We start from the raw sequence: 21,416 nt of genomic DNA on the forward strand, positions 1-21,416 counted from the left end.
AAACTTTTGATACCATATTATATTACTACAACTGTATGCATAAATAAAATATCCTGGTACATTCCTATAAATCAGGTGAAACTATTATCATGATAAAGGATTTTTTTAAATTTTTTAAATTTAAATTCAATTAACATTTAGTGTATTATTAGTTTCAGAGGTAGAGTTCAGTGATTCGTCTTTTTTTTTAAGTTTTATTTATTTATTTGAGAGAGAGAGAGCACAAGTAGGAGGAGCAGCAGAGCAGGAGGGAGAAGCAGACTCCCTGCTTAGCAGGGAGTCAGATGTGGGGCTCCATCCCAGGATCGTGAGATCATGACCTGGGCAGATGCTTCAACGACTGAGCCACCCAGGTGCCCCTGATTCATCAGTCTTATATAACATCCAGTGCTCATTACATCACATGCCCTCCTTAATGTCCATCACCCAGTTACCCCATCCCCCCAGCCCCCTCCCCTCCAGCAACCCTCACTTTGTTTCCTATGATTAAGAGTCTCTTATGGTTTGTCTCCCTCTCTGATTTCATCTTGTTTTATTTTTCCTCCTTTCCCCTATGATCCTCTGTTTTGTTTCTTAGTTTCCACATATGAGTGAAATCTTATGATAATTGTCTTTCTCTGTTTGACTTATTTCACTTAGCATAATACCTTCTATTTCCATCCACGTCGTTGCAAATGGCAAGATTTCTTTTTTGATGGCTGAGTAATATTCCACTGCATAAAAATATACATCTTCTTTATCCATTCATCTGCTGATGGACATCTGGGCTCTTTCCATAGTTTGGCTATTGTGGACATTAATGCTATAAACATTGGGGTGCAGGTCCCCTTCAGATCACTACATTTGTATCTTTGGGGTAAATACCTAGTAGTGTAATTGCTGTGTCATAGGGTAGCTCTATTTTCAATTTTTTGAGGACCCTCCATACTGTTTTCCAGAGTGGCTGCACCAACTTGCATTCCCACCAACAACATAAGAGGGTTCTCCTGAGAAAGGATATTCTTAATCTCTCTGTTATAAAATATTAATTAACAGTTAAAATATGGAAAACTATGAGTATACTTTGGATTCCTACATTTGCTAAGAAAATTCGACTTTCATAGAAATTCTCAAAATACATACAATTTGTCATATTCTACCTGTATGATCCTCCCCTCATTATTGAACAGTAAATATGGTCCCATTATCCCATAATATTATTTTGCCAAAATTGTACTCAAGGAGAGTACAAAGGCCTCAAAAAAAAAAAAAAGGCCTCAAAACTCTTCATATCTTGGGCGCCTGGGTGGCTCAGTTGGTTAAGCGACTGCCTTCGGCTCAGGTCATGATCCTGGAGTCCCGGGATCGAGTCCCGCATCGGGCTCCCTGCTCAGCAGAGAGTCTGCTTCTCCTTCTCACCCTCCTCCCTCTCATGCTCTCTGTCTCTCATTCTCTCTCAAATAAATAAATAAATTCTTTAAAAAAAAAAACTCTTCATATCTTTCTTTAATCCTCAACCTTTTTCTTATGTACTGGATTTCCAAAAACCTTTCAAACATGCTTTAACTTCTATTATGTTAAATAACCACTATCACCACCCACATACTCCTAGAGCAATGTTTCTCAAACTCACCTGCACATTAGTAACATTCAGGAAGTTTTAAAAATGCTTATGTCTGGGCACCACCCAAGACCAATTAAGTCAATATCTCTGGAAGAGGAGCCTTACACTGATATTAAAAGCTATTCAAGTAATTCTAATTTACAACCAACGTTGAGAAATACTGGCTTATAGCTACAACCTTATCTCTCTGCTTCCCTGAACAAGCAAGCTTCTTTAAAAAGCTGTTTACACATTGTGTACACTTAGATGTGATACCATGAAAAAGACACATTGTGGCTGAGAATGTATAAGAACCTAATCACACAAAAATCATCAAATTTAAAATGAAGAAAATTCTATTTAAACAAGGAAATGGGGGATTCTTATTCTTCAAAAAAATGCCAGTATCATGAAAGACAAAGAAAAGCTGTGGACATAGCTGAGATGAAAGAAGATTAAAACAAAATGACAATTATATGTAATACCTGCCCATAAACTTGACTTTGTACTCAGTAGACAAAAGAAAACAGTCTACAAAGGACACTATTACATCAACCAACACAACTGTCATATGTACAGTGGGTTAAATAAAGGTGTCAATGTAAATATTGATAGTTACAATTATAATTGGTATTTACAATTTATAATTGCTGTATCAGTTCTATAAAAAATATTTCTATTCTTAGGAAATATACAGTGGAGTATTTAAGATAAGGGCCAGGATATATGTAATTTACCCTCAAAAAATTCAGAAAAAAAATTATTCATGCATACACACACAGAGCTCGTGACAAAGTGAAATGGGATAAAATGTTAGCAGTAGAGAAATCTGGGAAAGATATACGAGTATTCTTTGTGTTATTTTTATGTTTGCAACTTTTTCTTAAGATTTTATTTATTTGAGAGAGTAAGTGTGAGAGAGAGAGCGCGTGGGGGAGGGGCAGAGGGAGAGCTGAGCAGGGAGCCCAATGTGGGGGCTCAGTCCAGGACCCTGAGATCATGAGCTGAGCTGAAGGCAGATGCTTAACTGAGCCACCCAAGTGCCCCTATGTTTGCAACTTTTTCTAAGTTTAAGGTCATTTCCAAAAAAATGTTTTAAAGATGTCTCAATTTCCTCACCTCCCATTTACTCTGTTCTAGCTTCTGTATACTATTCTTTACTCTCATTAATGACTTTCTTATTCTTGATCCAGTAGAAAGTTTTAAGTCTCCATCTTGCTTGATCTTTCAATAGCATTTATACTGTTAATCACTCCTTCCATGTTGAAACACTCCTTTCCCTAGCTTTTAACTTTTTAAAAGAAACACTTTTTGGGCGCCTGTGTGGCTCAGTCGGTTAAGCATCTGCCTTCGGCTCAGGTCATGATCCCAGGGTCCTGGGATTGAGTCCCGCATTGGGCTCCCTGCTCAGCGGGAAGTCTGCTTCTCCCTCTTCCTCTGACACTCCACCCCCCACTTGTGCTCTCTCGCTCTCAAAAAAATAAATAAAATCTTTTAAAAAAATAAAAGAAACACTTTTTCCTTAGTTTTCATTACTCTATTGTTGCCATAGTCTCTCTGTTTTCCTCTTACCTCTTTGACCACCTCCTCTCAGTTTCTTCCTGGGAAGGCAGGATTTCTTCCTCTTTAATGAAATTTCTTAACAGAATAAGTCTGAAGCCTCTTCTCACTCAACCCTCTGTACTCCAGGCAATCTCATTAATTCTCATGATTTAGATGATCATCTATAAACTGATGACTAGAATTTAACCTACCGCTCCTACATTACAATCCAAATATATGACATTTCCATACAGATATTTCTAGGCATCATAAACATAACATGACTAAAATGAGTCTCTCCTGGTTTTCCATCTTTTTATGTACCACCACCATCCACTCAGTCACTCTAGATCTGACATGCTGTCTACCAAACATTTCTGCTTGCTGGTGTCAAAGCCACCTAAAACCTAATATGTACAAGTCTAAATTCATAATTGCCTCCTTTAAATCTATTCTTATTATAATAATCTATATCTTACTGAATAACAGTACTGTACATCTAGTGGCACAAACCTATAACCCAAGAGTCATCCTTGATACTTCTCTCTTCCTTATCTGCTCCCAAGAGATTATGTCCAGGTCCTAACCCCTAGTACCTGTGAATGTGACTATTTAGAAAAGGATCTTTGCAGATGTAATAAGGTAAGGCTCTTAACATGAGATCATCCCAGAGTAGACTTCTCCCCTCCTCATAGAGCTAATAAATAGGTGTGATGGGTGTCCTTTAAAAAGACAGAAAAAAAAAAAGACACATAGAGACCTGGGGAAGAAGGCCATGTGAAGATGGAGGTAGAGATTGGAGTGACATGTCTACCAGCCAAGGAACACAAAGAATTACTTACAGCTAGGGGCACCTGGGTAGTTCAGTGGGTTGAGCATCCAATTCTTGATTTTGGCTCAGGATCATGGGATCAAACCCTGCCTCAGGCTCCATGCTCAGCAGGGAGTTGCTTGAGATTCCCTCCCCACTCTGCGTGCTCTCTCTCTAATAAATAAGTAAATAAATCTTAAAAAAAAAAAAAAAGGAATTGCTAACAGCTACCATAAGTTAGGAGAGTAGTATGAAGTGAATTCTCTCTCAGAGCCTTCATAAAAAATCAATCCTGCCAACACCTTGATTTCATATTTCTGGTCTGCAGAACTGTGACAGAATAAATTTCTGTTGTTTTAAGCTACCTAAGTTTTGGTAATTTATTATCACAGCCCTAGGAAGCTAATACACAAAGAAGTTACTAAAGTTTGTCTTTTTTCCTTCTTACATGTCTTGTATTTTTTATATAAAATGTTTTTATTGTTCTTTTTAAAAAATATAATACAGTGTTGGGCGCCTGGGTGGCTCAGTTGTTAAGCGACTGCCTTCGGCTCAGGTCATGATCCTGGAGTCCCGGGATCGAGTCCCACATCGGGCTCCCGGCTCAGCAGGGAGTCTGCTTCTCCCTCTGACCCTCCTCTCTCTCATGCTCTCTGTCTCTCATTCTCTCTCTCTCAAATAAATAAAATCTTAAAAAAAAAATAAAAAAAATAAAAAATATAATACGGTGTTATCAACTGTAGTCATTGTTTGGTTTACATTAGATCCTCTGAAATTGGATAGCTGAAAGATCCTTACATACTTTCAGCTATAATATGAATAAAGTCTGAGGATCTAATGTAAATATCCTTTAAATTTATTCACTTCACACTATATCCACCTACCCAGACTAAAATGCCATCATCTTTTCCTGGGTGATGGAATTAACCTCCAGCTGGTCTCCCCACATTCATCTGGGGGCACATCCAAACAATTCTCCATGGCTGCAGCCAAAGTACTTTTTTATGAACACAAATCTGATCATGTCACTGCCCTGCTTTTTTAGTCATCATCATGTTAACCTTTCAACCTTTATTTATTTTTTTAAAGATATTTTATTTATTTATTTGACAGAGAAAGACACAGCGAGAGCAGGAACACAAGCAGGGGGAGTGGGAGAGGGAGAAGCAGGCTTCCTGCTGAGCAAGGAGCCCGATGCGGGGCTCTATCCCAGGACCCTGGGATCATGACCTGAGCCGAAGGCAGATGCTTAACGACTGAGCCACCCAGGCACCCCCCCCCCCGACTTCGACCTTTTAAAATAAACATTTCTTCCTCAGTTTTCATTGCCCTACTGTCTCCATTTTTTTTTTCTCTTACATTTTTGGCTATATTTTTCTGAGTATACTTGGGGAGGGTTCTTCTTCCTTAATCTAAATGTAATGGCTTCCTATTCTCTTAAGACCAAAGACAAACTCTTTTCTCATGACCTACAAAGCTCTTCACAGTCTATGTACCTATCTAGCCTCCTCTCCCTCTTCTCTCCCCAAAATCCCTGGGCTGTAGTCATATTGATCTTCTTTTCATCCCAGCTACTATAAAACTTCTTCTGCAAGCTCATATATCTAGGATGTTCTGCATAATGACCTGGGATTTTTGTTATACTAACTCTTATCCGTCTCACCAGCCTCTTTTCTCATTTCTCTTCTCCCCACTCATCATGTTTCAGACAAATTGCTCTTTTCTATGTTTCTGAAATTATGTGCAAAGCCCCCTCTCCCTAAGGGTCTTCATGTATGTTGGTCCCCCTGCCTAGAAAGGGCTCTTCCCCACCTTGATGACCTGGGCTAACTCCTACTCTTTCTTCAGGACTCAGTTTGTCTGTCTGTTTGTTTATTATTTTTTAAATAGGTTCCGTGTCCAGCATGAGTTTAATGTGGGCCCTGAACTCATGACCCTGAGATCAAGAGTTGGCTACTTAACTGACTGAGCCACCCAAGTACCCCCAGGATTCAGTTTTAATGTTACCTCCCCAGAGAACTCTTCTCTGACTTTCCCTCTAATTGATTAGACTTAAGTTATATGCTTTCAAAGCACCTTTTTTCTTTGTAGCCACTGTCACAGCTCCAATCTTATAGCATTTTGGACTGGCGTTTGTATACACACACATAAATAAATAAAATTTCTTTTCTTTTTTAAAGGTTTTTTTTTTTTTTTTTAAATCTGACAGAGAGAGACAGTGAGAGAGGGAACACAAGCAGGGGGAGTGAGGGGAAGAAGCAGGTTTCCCGTGGAGCAGGGAGCCCAATGTGAGGCTCCATCCCAGGACCCTGGGATCATGACCTGAGCTGAAGGCAGACGATTAACGACTGAGTCACCCAGGCACCCCGATAAATAAAATCTTTAAAAAAAAATACATATGTAGTACCCAGGAAATTCCCAACTCAATAGATTAAGCATATCTATAATCCTCAAAGCCATTGTTCAGAAACTGCCTGAGGCTGATTCCTATTTATACTCTTCAATGCATACAATTTCATCTTCATCGATAAATGTTTAACCTAAAGATGACTTGTGTTGTATGAGTAGGCCCTAGTGAGATCTAAAATAACCATAGGTTATCCTTACTGTATACTGATCTGAAAGCTTTGATGAGCTTATGAGGTTTGATGATAAACTGATTGAACAAAAATGTGGTCAATATGTTCATCGGGAAATTCACTGAGAAGACTCAGAATGAATTTGATATCAAAATCCAAAAGAAAGTTCTGTAAAGCAATGGGAATGAACAACCTTCTGTGGGACCATGTGACTTGGATTGGCACTGAAATCATCTTCAATGTCCACAAATGGTTTAAATTCCATGCATGCCTGGTAAAGCCTCAGCTGTTAACGGGGGGTGAGTAAGTCTAAGGTTGTGGATTATAGCTAGATAACAAGTATTGAAAGGATGTGTATTACAGATGAACTCAGCAGGATAAGTTATGTGTGGGAAAGAAATGATAACAAAATCACAAAGCAGCTGCTGTTTGGTAAGCCACAGAGGGACGGCCACAAACCAAGAGACAGATGAAATGCTTTCCAAGTGCACACGGATCTTTTGGAGGCACGAACTGATGGCACATATTAAGGGGCACCGTAATCCTTCTCCGGGGAATCCGTCATAAGGAAAATCATTCAAAAGAATAAAATAAAAGCTATACAAAGATGTCTTATAGCAACATATTTGATAGTTAAAAATGAAAAATTACTGAAATTGTCGGGGTGCCTAGGGGGCTCAGTCGGTTAAGCATCTACCTTCGGCCCAGGTCATGGTCCCGGGGTCCCGGGATCAAGCCCCCACGTCGGGCTCCCTGCTCGGCGGGGAGCCTGCTTCTCCCTCCCCCTCGGCCCCTCCCCCTGCTTGCGCTCTCTCTAAAATAAATAAAATCTTTAAAAAGGATTACTGAAATTGTCAATAATACAGGAAGTGTAGGAAAAATTAGTGTATCAGTGAAATAGGCAGATGATTAAAATGATAAAAATGTAAAAACATGGATAAATTTTACAAAGTAATATTAAAGGTAGAGATATACAATTACATATCATAATGACAATGATGTCTAAAACTGCATTTCTAGCTTGATAAGGCCACAAATGATAGACATGAAAGAAGACTAATGGAGGTTTTTAAAACTTTTATACTCTTCCTTTTTATGAAATTTAAAAAACTGATTCAGTGGTAACCCTCTACAAGAATGCTCTTGAAATTGTTTCCATATACATGCCACAGCTATGAGTTATGACAAAACAAGAGTTGCAAATATTTTTTATGCTGCAAGAGGGCATTCAGTTACATTTGGAAGAAAAAGCATCTATAAGCATTTATTGAGGTGCACCTGGTTAAGTGGCTCAGTCTGTTAGGTGAGGGACTCATGATTTCTGCTTGGGTCATGATCTCAGGGGGCATGAGATCAAGACCTGCATTAGCAGGAAGTATGCTTCAAGTTCTGCTTTAGATTCTGCTTGAGATTCCCTCTGCCCCTCCTCTCTCTCTCTCTCCTCCTCATAAAGAGGAGAGCTTTTAAAAAAAAAAAAGCTCTTGACAGACTTGCAAAAACAGTGACAGGTTCTGCAAATAGTTGCTACTGCTATAATCAAATGAGAGTTTTTACATAAATTTGGCATAAGGAGGACTAAATTTGTCAAGTGTTAGTATTTTCAGAAATGTTTGGGGCCAGACTTGGAGTAGATTAAATATTTCCCTTTATATTTCAATGATGTCTTTATTTTTATTACCAAAGTATAATAGGAAGCCATTTTATAATAGAAAAGAATATAGAAAACAAATTTTTAAGTATTTTTAAGCTATTCTTAACGATTTCAAATTACTTTTCTTTGACTAGTAATGAAGCTGAACCTGTCCCACACCTCATTCCTCTCCCATTTTACTTAGCCATTTACATTGCTTTTTTTTTTTTTGAGACTAAGTCAAAAATTTATTTGGTCCAACCTATTTCCAGTCCACTTTAGCGACTAGATAATCCTAAGAAATATTTGTGAATTGAAAGGGAACCATGGAGAAGCGTATAAATTATGAGCTGAAAGATAATCTTACAGTGCTTTAAATGTTTACGGAAAGACAACAGAAATCTCCTTTAGAAGATACAATTATCTTTAGGATATAGTGTATGTTGTGAATTCCTGAAGGGAATGTGGTCAACTAAATCTGTGTCTAGGCTACTGGGGGAGAATAGTACCCTGGTGGCTTGCTCACAATGGGTTTGTGAAGGGTAAAAGGGATAGAAGAGAAAAAAGAATAGAAGAATCCAGGACTCACTGTTAGAAAGCAGTAGGGATAAAGTAACCATAGAACAGAAAACCTCCCATAACTAGAACTATCCTGGAGACCCAGCCGGCATGACTTAGTCAAATCAAGTGCACGTGTAACCTATGACCCAGCAATTCCACTTCTGGTTATACCCTTCAAATGAATTTTCTCAGAGATCCCTAAAAGGACATGTTAGAGGATGCTCATTAAAGAGTGTGATTGATGTTATTGTTGTTGTTTGAGGTGGAAAGGAATTGGAGAGAGTCCAGTTGGAGTAAATATATAATAAGTGGTAGATGAACCATGATGGAGAACAAAGCAACAATTTGTAACAACAGATTAGATACACAGAGCAACCTGGATGGATATTAAAAACATAGTGTCAGGGCACCTGGGTGGCTCAGTTGGTTAAGCGGTTACAGTTACGAGTCTGCCTTTGGCTCAGGTCATGATCTCAGAGTCCTGGGATTGAGCCCTGTGTCAGGCTCCCTGCTCAGCATGAGTGGGAGGAGAGGCGGGGGGGGGGGGGGGGGGGGGGGAGAGAATCTCAAGCAGACTCCCTGCTGAGCATGGAGCCCCATGCTCCCAGGACCCTGAGATCATGACCTGAGCTGAAATCAAGAGTTTTTTTCCTCTTGGTTCCTTCACATGGTTTTACCTCTAAACCTGTATCCTAATCTCCTCTTCTTATAAGGACCCCTATTTTTATAAGGATCAGGGCCTACCCTAATGACCTCATTTGATCTCTTTAAAGAACCCATCTCCAAGTATAGTCACATTCTGAGGTAGTAGGGGTAGGATTTCAATATATAAATGGGGGGGCACAACTCAGCCCATAACAGGATTAAAGAATCAGTGTTTTCAATTCCCACCCCAAGTGATTCCAATGCGCAGCTATATTTGAGAGTCAGTGCCTCACGTAGGAATCTCAAACATGGCTGTATTAGAGTCACCTGGGTAGCTTAAGAAGAGTAAAAAAACACCAATGCTTGGGCATCACCCTCAGAGATTAGATTTCATCTGTGTGGGATGGGGTATTGTTAGTTTCCCAAAGTTCCCAGGTGACTTAAATATGTAGCCAGGTCTGAACACCACTGTATGACTAGATTTTTTTTTTTAAGATTTTATTTATTTATTCATGAGAGACAGACAGAGAGAGAGAGAGAGGCAGAGGGAGAAGCAGGCTGCCAAGGAGCAGGGAGCCCGATGTGGGACTCGATCCCAGGACCCTGGGATCATGACCTGAGCCGAAGGCAGATACTTAACCATCTGAGCCACCCAGGCACCCTGTATGACTAGATCTTAAAAGGCTTTAGAGCTTTCCCCTTGCTCTCTTGGATAACTTGCTTTGGGGGAAACCAGCTGCTATGTCATGAAGACACTGACGCAGTCCTAAGGAGACGTCCACATAGTGAGAAACTGAAGCTTCCTGCCAACAGCCGGTAAGGAACTGAGGCATTTTGCCAAGAGCCATATGAGTGAGCCATCTTAGGAGTTAATCCTGGAGCCTCAGTAAAGTCTTCAAATGAGTGCAGCCTTAACCAACACGTAGACTTCAACTTCCAGAACCAGAACTATTCTGCTAAGCCACTCCTAAATTGCAAACCCACAGAAACTGTGAAATAATAAATGTTTATCGTTTTGAGTTGCCAAGTTTTAGGGTAACTTATTAAGCAGAAATAGGTAACTCATATGCCCACTAAAACTATAACTCTATTATGATATAAATATACATCCTTAAATTATGTTTAAAAACTAGCTACTTTATAGGAGCCTGTCCCTTCCAGTTACATCCTTCCCCTCCTTCACGTCCCATTTTTGCTACCTACAGAAACCAGCAATTTCCTTTTTTTCTGGGTATTAAAAGGTCCCAAATAGAATATTAAAAAGTCTCTTTTGCCCCTAATGGGCACAAGAAAGAGATTCCTTAGGGGCAGATCTTTTATCTTCTTTCTGGAGTGACAGCTGTAGGAGGAGATATTTTAGATCATCCAGGCCTCTCAAAATTCTATTCATAAATATCCACTTATTTCATTTATGTATCCATTTATTCACCCAAGGGGATTTTAGCAGCAGCAACTTGGAAAAGAAAAGCAATCAGAAACTTAAATGCCACATAAGCAGGCCCTCTGTGTGTATGTGGTAAGCCCATGAATGAAGTATTTCCAAACTCGTAACCAGAGGGAGGACTTGAGCTTTGGTGATAGGTGTAAGAGAGAATATTAGAATAAGCAGGCGCATGTTGTGGGAGGTGTGAGATGACCTACATGTTACTTTAGATATTAGTTTCACTCTATAGTTCCTTCCCTGCTCAGGGATACTTCCCAGCAGCTTTGGAATAGAGGTCTAGAGACAAAGTGTCCTTGTTTTACAGAACATTCTTTCATAGAGAGCTCCTAGCAGAGTCTGGTACAGGGAGGGGAGAGAGGAACTGTTGCTGCCAAAGGGACTATCAGAAACTGTACATGACATTCTGCATGGAATCTACTTCCCCTTGCCTAGAGATTTTGGAAAGCCATGAATAAATAATAGCTCTGAACAACTAATACAAGAAAGAAGAAATGTCATGTGTTATAAGTTTAATTTGTCAACAAAAATCCTAAGCAGAAAAGAACATATATCAAAAACCCTAGGAAGATCCTCTTTAATTTTTTCCTGTTCCATAATATAGCAGATTAGGAAAAGAGTTTAAGGCATTTGATGCCCTTTGCTGAAAAAGCACTCCCACTGGTGGAGCTAGCATTTTATTACATTTCCCACCTGGTGAAACACAGACTTTGTTACAGTATACCTAATCCTCAGATTCATTAACTTTAAAATGGAGCTAATATTTATCTCATAAGATTATTGAGGATAAAATGAAATAATTTGTACTTAGGGAAACATAAAAAGTGCTTAATAAGTGATAAGTCTTAGGTTGGGATCCTCGAATTTGACCCTGAGCCAAGGTCCTATGGGTTGAATTGTGCGCCCCACAAAAGATGATAAAATCTTAACCCTCAGTACCTATGGATGTGACCTTATTTGGAAACAGGGGTTGTGCAGATGTAATCAAGTTGAGATGAGGTCATTAGCGTGATTCCCTTAATCCATTATGAGGAGAAGACAGCCATGTGAAGACACAGACACAGGGAGAATGCTGTGTAAGGATGGAGGCAGAGATTGGAGTCTTGCACTCACAAGCTGAAGAATTCCTAGGACTTTTAGCTGTCACCAGAAGGTAGGAGAGAAGCATGGAAGAGATTCTCCTTCCGATCCCTAAAAAGGAACCGACTGGGCCAACACCTTTATTTCTAACTTTCAGCCTCCAGACTGCGAGAGAATAAATTTGTTACGTCACGCAACTTGTGGTACTTTGTTATGGCAGCCCCAGGAAACTAATACACAAGGATTTCAGTGCAAATGGTTTATTTCAAAGAAGAGTCCAGAAACCATTGACAGAAGGGTGGGGAAGTGAGACTGGGAAAAGAAGGACAATGAGAGAGTGGGCTGATGAGTAGGTTAGCTTTGCAGGTGGAGATCATTCCTTCTGTGGATCTCTGGGAGACAATGTAGAAGATGCCTCAGAGTCATCCTACTTCTGTGGAATGAGGACACTGGCATACTGATTAGTAAAATATTGGTGTTTTAGTTTTTGATGGCTCTTGTGACAAATTGCCACAAATTTGGTGGTTGAAAACAACAGAAATTTAAATTTTTTTTTTTTTCTTAAGGAATCTCTACTCCCAATGTAGGGCTCGAACCTACAACACTGAGATCCAGAGTCACATGTTATACCTGAACCAGTCAGGTGCCCACAAAATTCATTGTCTCACAAGTTGGGAGGTAAGAAATCAAGAAATCATTATCACTGAAATCAAGCTGTCAGCAGGTTTGCGCTCCTTCCCAAGAATCTAGGGGAGAATCTGTCCCTTGCCTCTTCCCCTATCTGGTGCTGGGGCATTTCTTGATTTGTGGCTACATCACTACAATCTCTGCTCTGTAGTCACATTGCCTCTTCCTCTTCTATCTGTGAAATCTCCCTCCTCCTAGCTCATATACAGACACATGTAATTCCATTTAGGGCCTACCTGGATAGTCCAGGATAATCTCCCCATCTTAAGATCCTTAATCACACCTTTGGCCATCTGAAGTAATATTCACAGGCTTTAGGGATTAGGTCCCATTATCTGGGGAGGACATTTTTCAGCCTACCACAATTAGTATATGTATCCTTCAACTTCAGTTTATCGCTGCAAAGGCTGCTCTCAGGAGTGAAAATTCTTTGGCACTTCTGGCCTGCTTTGCATGCTTTGTGAAAAAGTCTTCAAGTGAAAATTTGCAAACACTTGTAGAGGACTTTTTTCTGCATGTGTGTAATAAGTGCTGAGAGGATGTTGATAGGATACCAACAACATCTGCTACATTATTATTTTTTGGCATCAGTCTTTTGATTACAATTTTAATTCCATAATTAATCATTAGTTGTAATTATGGTTATTAGCTATTTTAAGCTAATTTCCTGATGGGTCACAATAAAAATTATTTGTATTACCTGTGTGATCTTGCTCAGAAAATATCCCATCTCTATGAACTTTGTCTATGAACTTTGTCCTTTCTATAAGGGTCCATTTAAGTATACATTGCTCTGTCATTTCTTCCCAAGCTTTTCTTTCTCTTTTAGCACCTATAAATATTTTTTTAAAAAATAGAAGAGAGAGAGCACAAGCAGGGAGAGCGCCAGGCAGAGGGAGAAGCCGTGCGCACGCAGAGCAGGGAGCCAGATACGGGGCTCTATCCCAGGACTCTGTGATCATGACCTGAGTCGAAGGCAGATGTTTAACTGACTGAGCCACCCAGGTGCCCCTACAAACTCTTCTATTAATCTCTATTTGGTCATGCATAATTATCTTTCTCAACTATATATACTTTTTTTTAAGATTATTTATATGATAGAGACACAGAGAGAGAGGGAACACAAGCAGGGCGAGTGGGAGAGGGAGAAGCAGGTTTCCCGCCGAGCAGGGAGCCCGATGCGGGGCTCGATCTGAGGACCTTGGGATCATGACCTGAGCCAAAGGCAGATGCTTAACCGACTGAGCCACCAAGGCACCCTATATATACATTTTTCTCAACTATTTTTGACATTGCTAAAGGAAGAGGCCATGGTACATATATTTTCGAATTCTTGATGTCTGAATTTTGGAGATTTACATTTATAATCTGGCACCATTTAGTAATTTCTCATTAGGAAATAGGACATCTCCTTTGAGCCTATTATGTGCTTTTAGTTTCAAGGTCCCTTACTACAACTTATATGAATTATCTTGTGGGACAGGAACACCAGAAGCCTTATTGTTCCATGCCTATTTAGTGACATTTTTCAAATCAGTTTATTAATAGAGAATGGCCAAGAAAGCCCTAGCTTGTGTCCCAAGATCTCTGGAATACTGGGATTCTAGCTGTGGGTAAATGAATGAAATAGGGAATCTTGGAAGAGGCCCAAGTGAAGAAAATAGTTTGCTTTTGAACATGGTGATTTGAAGTTCTATGGTAACTATGTGGAGATGTCCTGAAGGAGGCAGCTATAAAATGGAAGCTTGGAGGGAGAGGTATGGACTGGACAAAGGATTTGGAAATCTTTCTGCAATATGTAGATGGATGAGATCACACTGGAAGAGCAAGTAGAATCAGAAGTAGAAAAGTGGGCCCAGACCAGCACCCTGAAAATCACCTACATTAAAGAGGCATGAGGAAGAAGGAATGGAGGTGGGACAAGAACCCAGGGAAGAGGCTGTTAGGAGAGCCAAGGACATGGACACTGTAATGTGAGAAAGAAGAAATGTGTAGCATCAAATGTAGTGGAGAAATCTAGTGAGGTTAAAAAGAAAAAAAAAAGTAAAAAGAAATGATATAGCTTAGTGCACACTTCAAAAAGAAAAACATTTTGGAGATTCTTAGTGACCCCAATGAGAGTGACAGTGGAATGTTACGGGCAGATCCAGATAGGTTCTTAACAGACTGCTCAGAAGCGCTCATAGGAATCTCTGAGTACAATCCCTGTGAAGCTAGTTTGGGGTAGCCCAGGGACTCTTAGCCCAAGAGTTCAGGAAAGCTCTGGAGGATCCAAGAGGACCTTGAAATCACGCTGTCAGCAGGGTTTAGAACTCAAAGGTTAGAACCCAAACTGAGGGGTGCCTGGGTGGCTCAGTCAGTTGGGCATCTGCCTTCGGCTTGGGTTATGATCTCGGGGTCCTGGGATCAAACCCCGCATAGGACTCCCTGCTCAGCAGGGGCGTCTGCTACTCCCTCTCTCTCTCTCAAATGAATAAATAAAATCTTAAAAACAAACAAGAACCCAAACTGAGTTTAGCAGTGGGTTGAGCTAATGGGAAATGACACAAAGCTGGAGACCATAGAATTGAGAAACCATTAAGATTAAATTAGTAGGAATCATGTAAACTTCTATTTTTAAGTTTGTGTTCAAATAACAGATTGTTCAAATTCAAGATGGGAGGGATTTAGCTTGGCACAATTGCTTAAAAATGATCTAGGGATTCAAGCTGATTATAAACTTAAAATGGGCCAAGCATATGATTTAATTCCTCAAGAAAAGAGCACAAACTTGGGCTGTGATAATAGAGAAGAGGAAGTGGAGACACCAGAATACTAGTTTTTTTTTTTTTGTTAATAAGGACAAGTAGGAAAGGAGGAAAATGAAACAGCAATTAAAAGTAGATAAAGTCAGGGGCACCTGGGGGGCTTAGTTTGTTAGGCGTCTGCCTTCAGCTCAGGTCATGATCCCGGGGTCCTGGGATCGAGTCCTGCCTCGGACAGGGAGCCCGCTTCTCCCTCTCCTTCTGCCCCCCCGACTCGTTCTCTCTCTCTCTCTCTCAAATAAATAAAAATTTAAAAAAAGATAAGTCATTCGAAAGAAAATTATGAAAGAGACTTGAATGTGCTAACAGGTTGAGGGTATCCATCGGAGAGTGAAAACAGAAAAGCGTTAATTGGTGATACAGGAGTCTGATAAGGTTGAGAGAAAAACCGAAGCGGGGATGCCTCACCCTTGGAGAGACTGGAGGGAAGGCTGGAAGGATGGGAGTGACCAAAGATAAGATTGCTGTTTGGGAAGGGATTTTTCGGCACTTTGGAAGAGCACAGGCAGTGTGTTTGATGACGTAATACCCCAGTGGGGCAGGCGCTGCTGTTCCTGAGGGTGTGTGTGCGGGCGGAGAGCGCACGACGGGCGAAACTGGTGAACTTGGGAGGGAGGGAAAGAATTCCAGACAAAATGGGACTCTTGGTCTCTGAAGTGGAACCCAGAAATTGGCAGTTTTCCTCCCAATCTATTTAACACTAACGCCCACCAGGGAGCTCAGACTTCTGAGCCTGTCTCTCCTGGCTTAGGACTGCACGGCCAGGTCTCAGCTGAGAGACGTGCTCAAGAATCACAGACTTCACTTCTTTAAAAAATAAACTGAAGGGCAATTCTTCAATTTATTCAGGAAAAAAAAGTCCTTGAGGGACAAACATTTTGAAAACCACATTTTTGCAGTACATAAATCTTCCTGTTGGAATTAATGACTTTGGCGGAATTAATAAGCAGACAGAAAAGTTTACACAAAGGTAATAGTTGCAAAATACTGAAATGCAGAGTCTCACCGACATACCTCTTTATCAGACAATGGTTAAAACGAAGGCAAGAAATGTTTCAAAATCAAATTATCAAGCATCAAGAGAATTTTGAGCTCCGGAAGGTCAGGAAAAGTCATTCGCCATTCCACAAACACGCCCAGGGAGCCCGTCGAGGGGGCAGGCATTACACAAAAGGAATAAACCTTTCCTGCCCTCAAGCCCCGACGGAGGAGAACTAACGGCCAAAGTCAGTATCTCTGACAGAAAGATCAGATACGCTGTGTGAGGACAGGCACGACGTGCAGTAAGGCGATTGATAAAAATCAAGCCCTTTCGTTCTGAAAGGTGGAGCCCGACTTCTCCAGAACTTTAAAGGAAATTTGGCGACAGGACAGGAATCACAGACCTTGTGAAGCTCCCCCGGGGCCACCCGCCTTCGGCCAGCGCGCCGCTCTAGGACACTGCAGGCTCACACGCTCGTTCACCGGTGTGCCGCCCGCCCGGCGCCGCAAGAGGGCGCGCGGCCGAGCCCGGGCGCGGAAGTCCCACCCCTATTTTCGGCGGCGGAGGATGGGGAGGAGCCAGCGGTAGCTTCCGCCTTGCGCAGTGTTGGGACTTGGGCACGTGTGTTAATTGCCGACTCGCGATTCCTGGGTTAACTCTATCCCTGGTGAAAGTGTAGGGTCGGGACTCTTCATATTTAAGGATGAAGGCGGTAAGTGTCTTGGGGAGCCCGATCTCCGCGGCTTAGGGCCCCTTTTGCTGACAGTCGCTGCCTGTAGTTTTTCGGCGAGTTTTTGCCCTTGTATAGGGGGCGGTGGCTTGGATTCGGGGCTCCCTCCTCACTGTGCTCTGCCAGCTTCCCGGCACTTAGATCTGGAGCTTCCTTGATCGCCCCCTGTGCTCGCACTTGGCTTCAGGGGGCCGCGATGAGTCTTCTGTCCGTAGGGTGTCGGACATGAAAGGGTTCTTCGAGACTATCTTTCGTACCCTTTATTTTACAAATGGGTAACAGGGTCCTGTTCTCAACGAGTTTATAATGTGAGTCATGGGAAGCGAGATGAGTCCATTTTCTTCCCTAAAGGGTAAAGGGATAGGAAAGTAAGTGATTTGCCCTGGTTCTCACGGAAAACAAGAGCTGGGATTTGCATTTCTGAATAAGGGGTTACCAGCAAGCGTTGAAATCCAAAGATCCGAATTCTGTTTTGCCCTCCTTAGTTCAGGGGTCTTTAACAAGTCATATAATCTCTCTCAGCTTTAGCTTTTTCAGTAATAATTTGAAGGTAACAGCAATAACTGCTTAACTAGGCTGTTGGAATCAAATATGTTGGAGAACTTTGCAAACAGAGGATGTATGAATGGCACTTACTTTAAAGACAACATTTTGTTCTGAGTTTGCAGTTTAAATTTCTGGGTATGCGGTACTCCTGTTGTTGTTTTCTAGAGAAGAAATAAAAAACAGATCCCCAGCTTTCGGAAGTTACTAAAAACTAGTAAAGTCAAGCTTGAAAACAAGCTAAAAAATAAGCAATTTAAACAACAAAGCACTCTCAAGAAGTACCGAAAAGAACAGAGGAAACTAAGGCAAGCTGTAAAAGATGCTGTGTCTAAGAAACCGATCCCACTGGAGGACCCAAAGGAAAAACGACCAGGTAATTGTGAAAGCATTCATGTCCTGTAGTTTCTGTTGATTTATCCTAAAATGTTCATGAAATAACATTGTTTTCTAGTAATCACTCTTGTTTTCAGATCTTCCCAAGAGTGAGTAAGGGTAGGAGTCCTATGTGCTTTATCACAGTCCGTGTGAGGAAACATTTCAGTACGGGATTCATTGTGAGAAAGAGCTAGTCTCTGCTTTTAGTTTGTCTAGAAAGCAGATCTGAAGAGAGAATACTTGGGAAAACAAACTGAGAGTAGCTGTGTAAATAAATGTTGGGGAGCATGCCAGGGCTGCCACTTTCCCATTCACTGGCAGTTAGCGAAGGTAGGAACATCGCTTTTCTCTGGGGCATCCTTCACAGTGTTGCCAAGGTTCACTGAGTTTTCTCAATGTCTGGCTTTCTTTTCATGTGGAAACTTGGAGTGAAATTGAGCTGTAACTGTCAGGGTTATTCTTTTGTAAAACTATCCAAGAACTCCCAAGTACTCAAAACAGGTAAGGAATATGATCATTTTGAGTCAGACCAGTTCCTCTATAATGTTACTGGTACTTTCAGGTATTCATATTTGATCGTACCTGACTGTGCAGTCTTCCCATGTATGTATCTCATTCTCTTAAACCTGACCTATTTAGTTTGATCCCTTGGCTGCATATTATTGTGATGTATAAAAGGTCGTTGGACTAGAAGTCAGGAAACTTGGGTTTTTGTCTTAATTTTGTTATTAGCAAAGTGGCCTTAGTTGGTCACTTAATCTCCAGGTACTTCATCTGTTTAAAAAAAAAAAAAAAGTGTTGGTTGAGTTACATGCTTTTTAAGATCTCTTCTATCTAAATTTCAGTAGAATTTTAAAAATGTGATGTTAATAATTATATATAAAAAGCAAAATATTCATTTTTACATGCTGAACATCTAAATGAAGTCTATGAGGCAGTTAGGTATAAGAGTATCTGGGTTAGAGAGAACAGCTTTGGGAATTATCTGCATATAGATGGTAATTGAAGCCTTAGACTTGGGTAAAATCAATGTGAAGACTGTGTAGTGTGAGAACAAGAGAGCCAAGAAAGAATTTTAAGGAACCCCAGCATTTAAGAAATGGGTGGATGAATAAAACCTGTAATAGGGTTTGAGGAGGAGCCAGAGAATTAGGAAGAAAACCAGAACTGTACAGTGTTAGAAATCAGAAAAAGGGTGTTTAAAGAAAGAATGAAATTCTTTATGTTCCAACATGAAATAGTCTACAGGGGCACCTGGGTGGCTCAGTCATTAAGCGTCTGCCTTCGGCTCAGGTCATTGGGCTTCCTGCTCAGCAGGAAGCCTGCTTTTCCCTCTCCTACTCCCCCTGCTTGTGTTCCCTCTCTCGCTGTGTCTCTCTCTGTCAAATAAATAAATAAAATATTTTAAAAAATTGTCTACAAAATAGTTAATTTTAAAAGTGAAAAGTAGTGTGCATTGATGCTTTCACTCACTTGAAATTATAGGCTTTTGCCACATGTATGAGATGCTTGTACCATTTGAATAAAAAGGAGGAAAAAATATATTTATAAACTCAAATACACTATCACAGAAAAAGATTTTCAGAAAATGCTTTTCCTTTGACCTAACAGTGTTACTGTTAGGAATTCAGTTATGATTATATTTGAAAAAATTTGCCAAGAATATATTTCCAAGTGTGCTCATTTCAACATTATTAATAGTAGCAAACAAAAATGCCACTGTGATCAAAAATTGAAAGTAAGATGTGCATCAACAGGAATTGTTAAATGACACAAATGTTGTTTATCTATGGTGGAATACTATACAGCTATTAAGACTGACAGCTGTAGTCTGTCAATATGATCTACATGATCTGTGAAGCGAAGGTTGACAAATTGCCCACTGAAAAATGACTTGACCATCTTAAAATGGTGATATAAAGAACTTAATGGATTAGAGAGTTTGCAGGTATAAGGGGGAGGGGGCTTAAATGATAGAACAAGGTAAGAGAGGGCAAGAAGTTAAATCCAGAGCCCAGGAGGAGAGGCACTCTTCCAATGTTATGAGAAGGAAAACAGAAGAGATGGATGCAGATGCTGTTGAATTCATTGTGGGAAATTGCAGGAGTTTCTAGCTTCTGGCTTTTCTTTTCTCAGTGATGGAGGAAGCTAGCTCCTCTGAGGATTATGAAGTGAGGTAGGTGATGGGGTTAGAAGTGTGATGATAGAGAAAAGATTTGAAAAGGCTAAGGAAGAGAGCTGATCAGGGAAATAAACCAGTTGCTGGTCACTTTTGAGAAATGGGAAGCTCATTTAAAGTAGGTAGGAGTTCCATTCTGTGCAATGTGTACATTTATATGGCAATATTTACAAGTGTTATTGCAGTCAAGGAGAATTATAAGTTCTGTTAGGGAAGACGTTAAGATTGTCTTGTTAATGGTTGAATCCTTAGCACTTAGAGCAGTGCTTGGCACTTAGTTGACATTCATTTTTATATTTAAAAAGAGAGTGAGGGACAGGGAGAAGATAAGAGTGATCAGTTGGGGTTTTGTTGGATGTCTGCCTAAACTGTAGAAGGGAAAGTAGTTGAGGATATTATCAAGAGGACAGTTGAAATGATTACCATGCTGGAGAAGCTCGGGAGTGAAGATAGAACACAATGGAAGAAAGAAGTAGAGTGGTTAGAGGATTGAAGGTCTATATATTTGGTCACAGAAGTGCAGTGGAAGTAACTGAATGAGAGCTGCAAGGACAAATGGTTGTGGTCAGGGGATGGGGTGAGCACCAAGGCTTGGGATGTGGCCCGTGGAGGGGGTGGCTGAAGTGGAATGGAATTGAGTCCGTGGGGATCAGAAGGAGCGAAGTGGCTAAATCATCGGTTCTCGCATGCTCTGAGAGACATTGCAGACTGTGTGGAGGCATTTTATTTCTTGATTGTGACAGTGACCTGGGAAGGCTCCTGGCATTAAATTTCAGGTGTTGGAGATGGGAGCATTTTGCTTAGCTCAAGACCCCCAGTGGAATAAAGAGCTGTCTGGCCCAACATGTTATTAGTGCTCCCATTTAGAAACACTGGGCTGACATACGAGAAAAGCATAAACTTTTCCTCTTGTTGACACAAAACCGCGGAATTCTATACCTCTCATGCTTGTTTCTGATTTTGTTGTTGGAACAGGTAAAAGGATTGAGCGGGAAGAGGAGGAAGAAGAGGAAGCCCTTCCTTTGGATATGATGGATGAAGATGACTTACAGTTAATGAGAGACTTAGGACAAAGAGCGTCTTTTCTAACGAGAGATCTTTCTTCTAGGTAATACTTCATTTAGATTATAAACATTCACATCCTTTCAGTGTTAAAAACTTGATTCAGAATTTTAGTTAGGTGGTTAGTGCAAGATGTTCAGCTCGGAACGTAAGAGAGTAAACCCTGTGACTCAGTTTATT

At 40.6% G+C, this 21,416-nt stretch overlaps 2 protein-coding genes across 2 annotated transcripts in view; one reads left to right on the top strand and one right to left on the bottom strand.

The window, feature by feature from the left end:
* TBC1D12 (TBC1 domain family member 12) overlaps positions 1–16,843 on the bottom strand; it is a 118,289-nt gene extending 101,446 nt beyond the window's left edge. The window contains exon 1 of the mRNA XM_073904425.1: positions 16,748–16,843. The gene's annotated coding sequence lies outside the window, so the exon portion shown is untranslated. The remainder of the gene's footprint in view (positions 1–16,747) is intronic.
* A 59-nt stretch (positions 16,844–16,902) lies between these two features.
* The window catches only part of NOC3L (NOC3 like DNA replication regulator), a 29,003-nt gene continuing 24,489 nt past the window's right edge, over positions 16,903–21,416 (top strand). The window contains exons 1-3 of the mRNA XM_025880682.2: positions 16,903–17,056; positions 17,786–17,993; positions 21,150–21,282. Of these exons, the coding sequence (XP_025736467.2) occupies positions 17,048–17,056; positions 17,786–17,993; positions 21,150–21,282 (350 nt within the window). The 5' untranslated portion in view covers positions 16,903–17,047. The remainder of the gene's footprint in view (positions 17,057–17,785; positions 17,994–21,149; positions 21,283–21,416) is intronic.

This window comes from Callorhinus ursinus, unplaced genomic scaffold (genome assembly GCF_003265705.2).
Source record: "Callorhinus ursinus isolate GAN/ISIS: 27379988/994484 unplaced genomic scaffold, GSC_fseal_2.0 scaffold20, whole genome shotgun sequence".
In the NCBI taxonomy this organism is placed as follows: domain Eukaryota; kingdom Metazoa; phylum Chordata; class Mammalia; order Carnivora; family Otariidae; genus Callorhinus; species Callorhinus ursinus.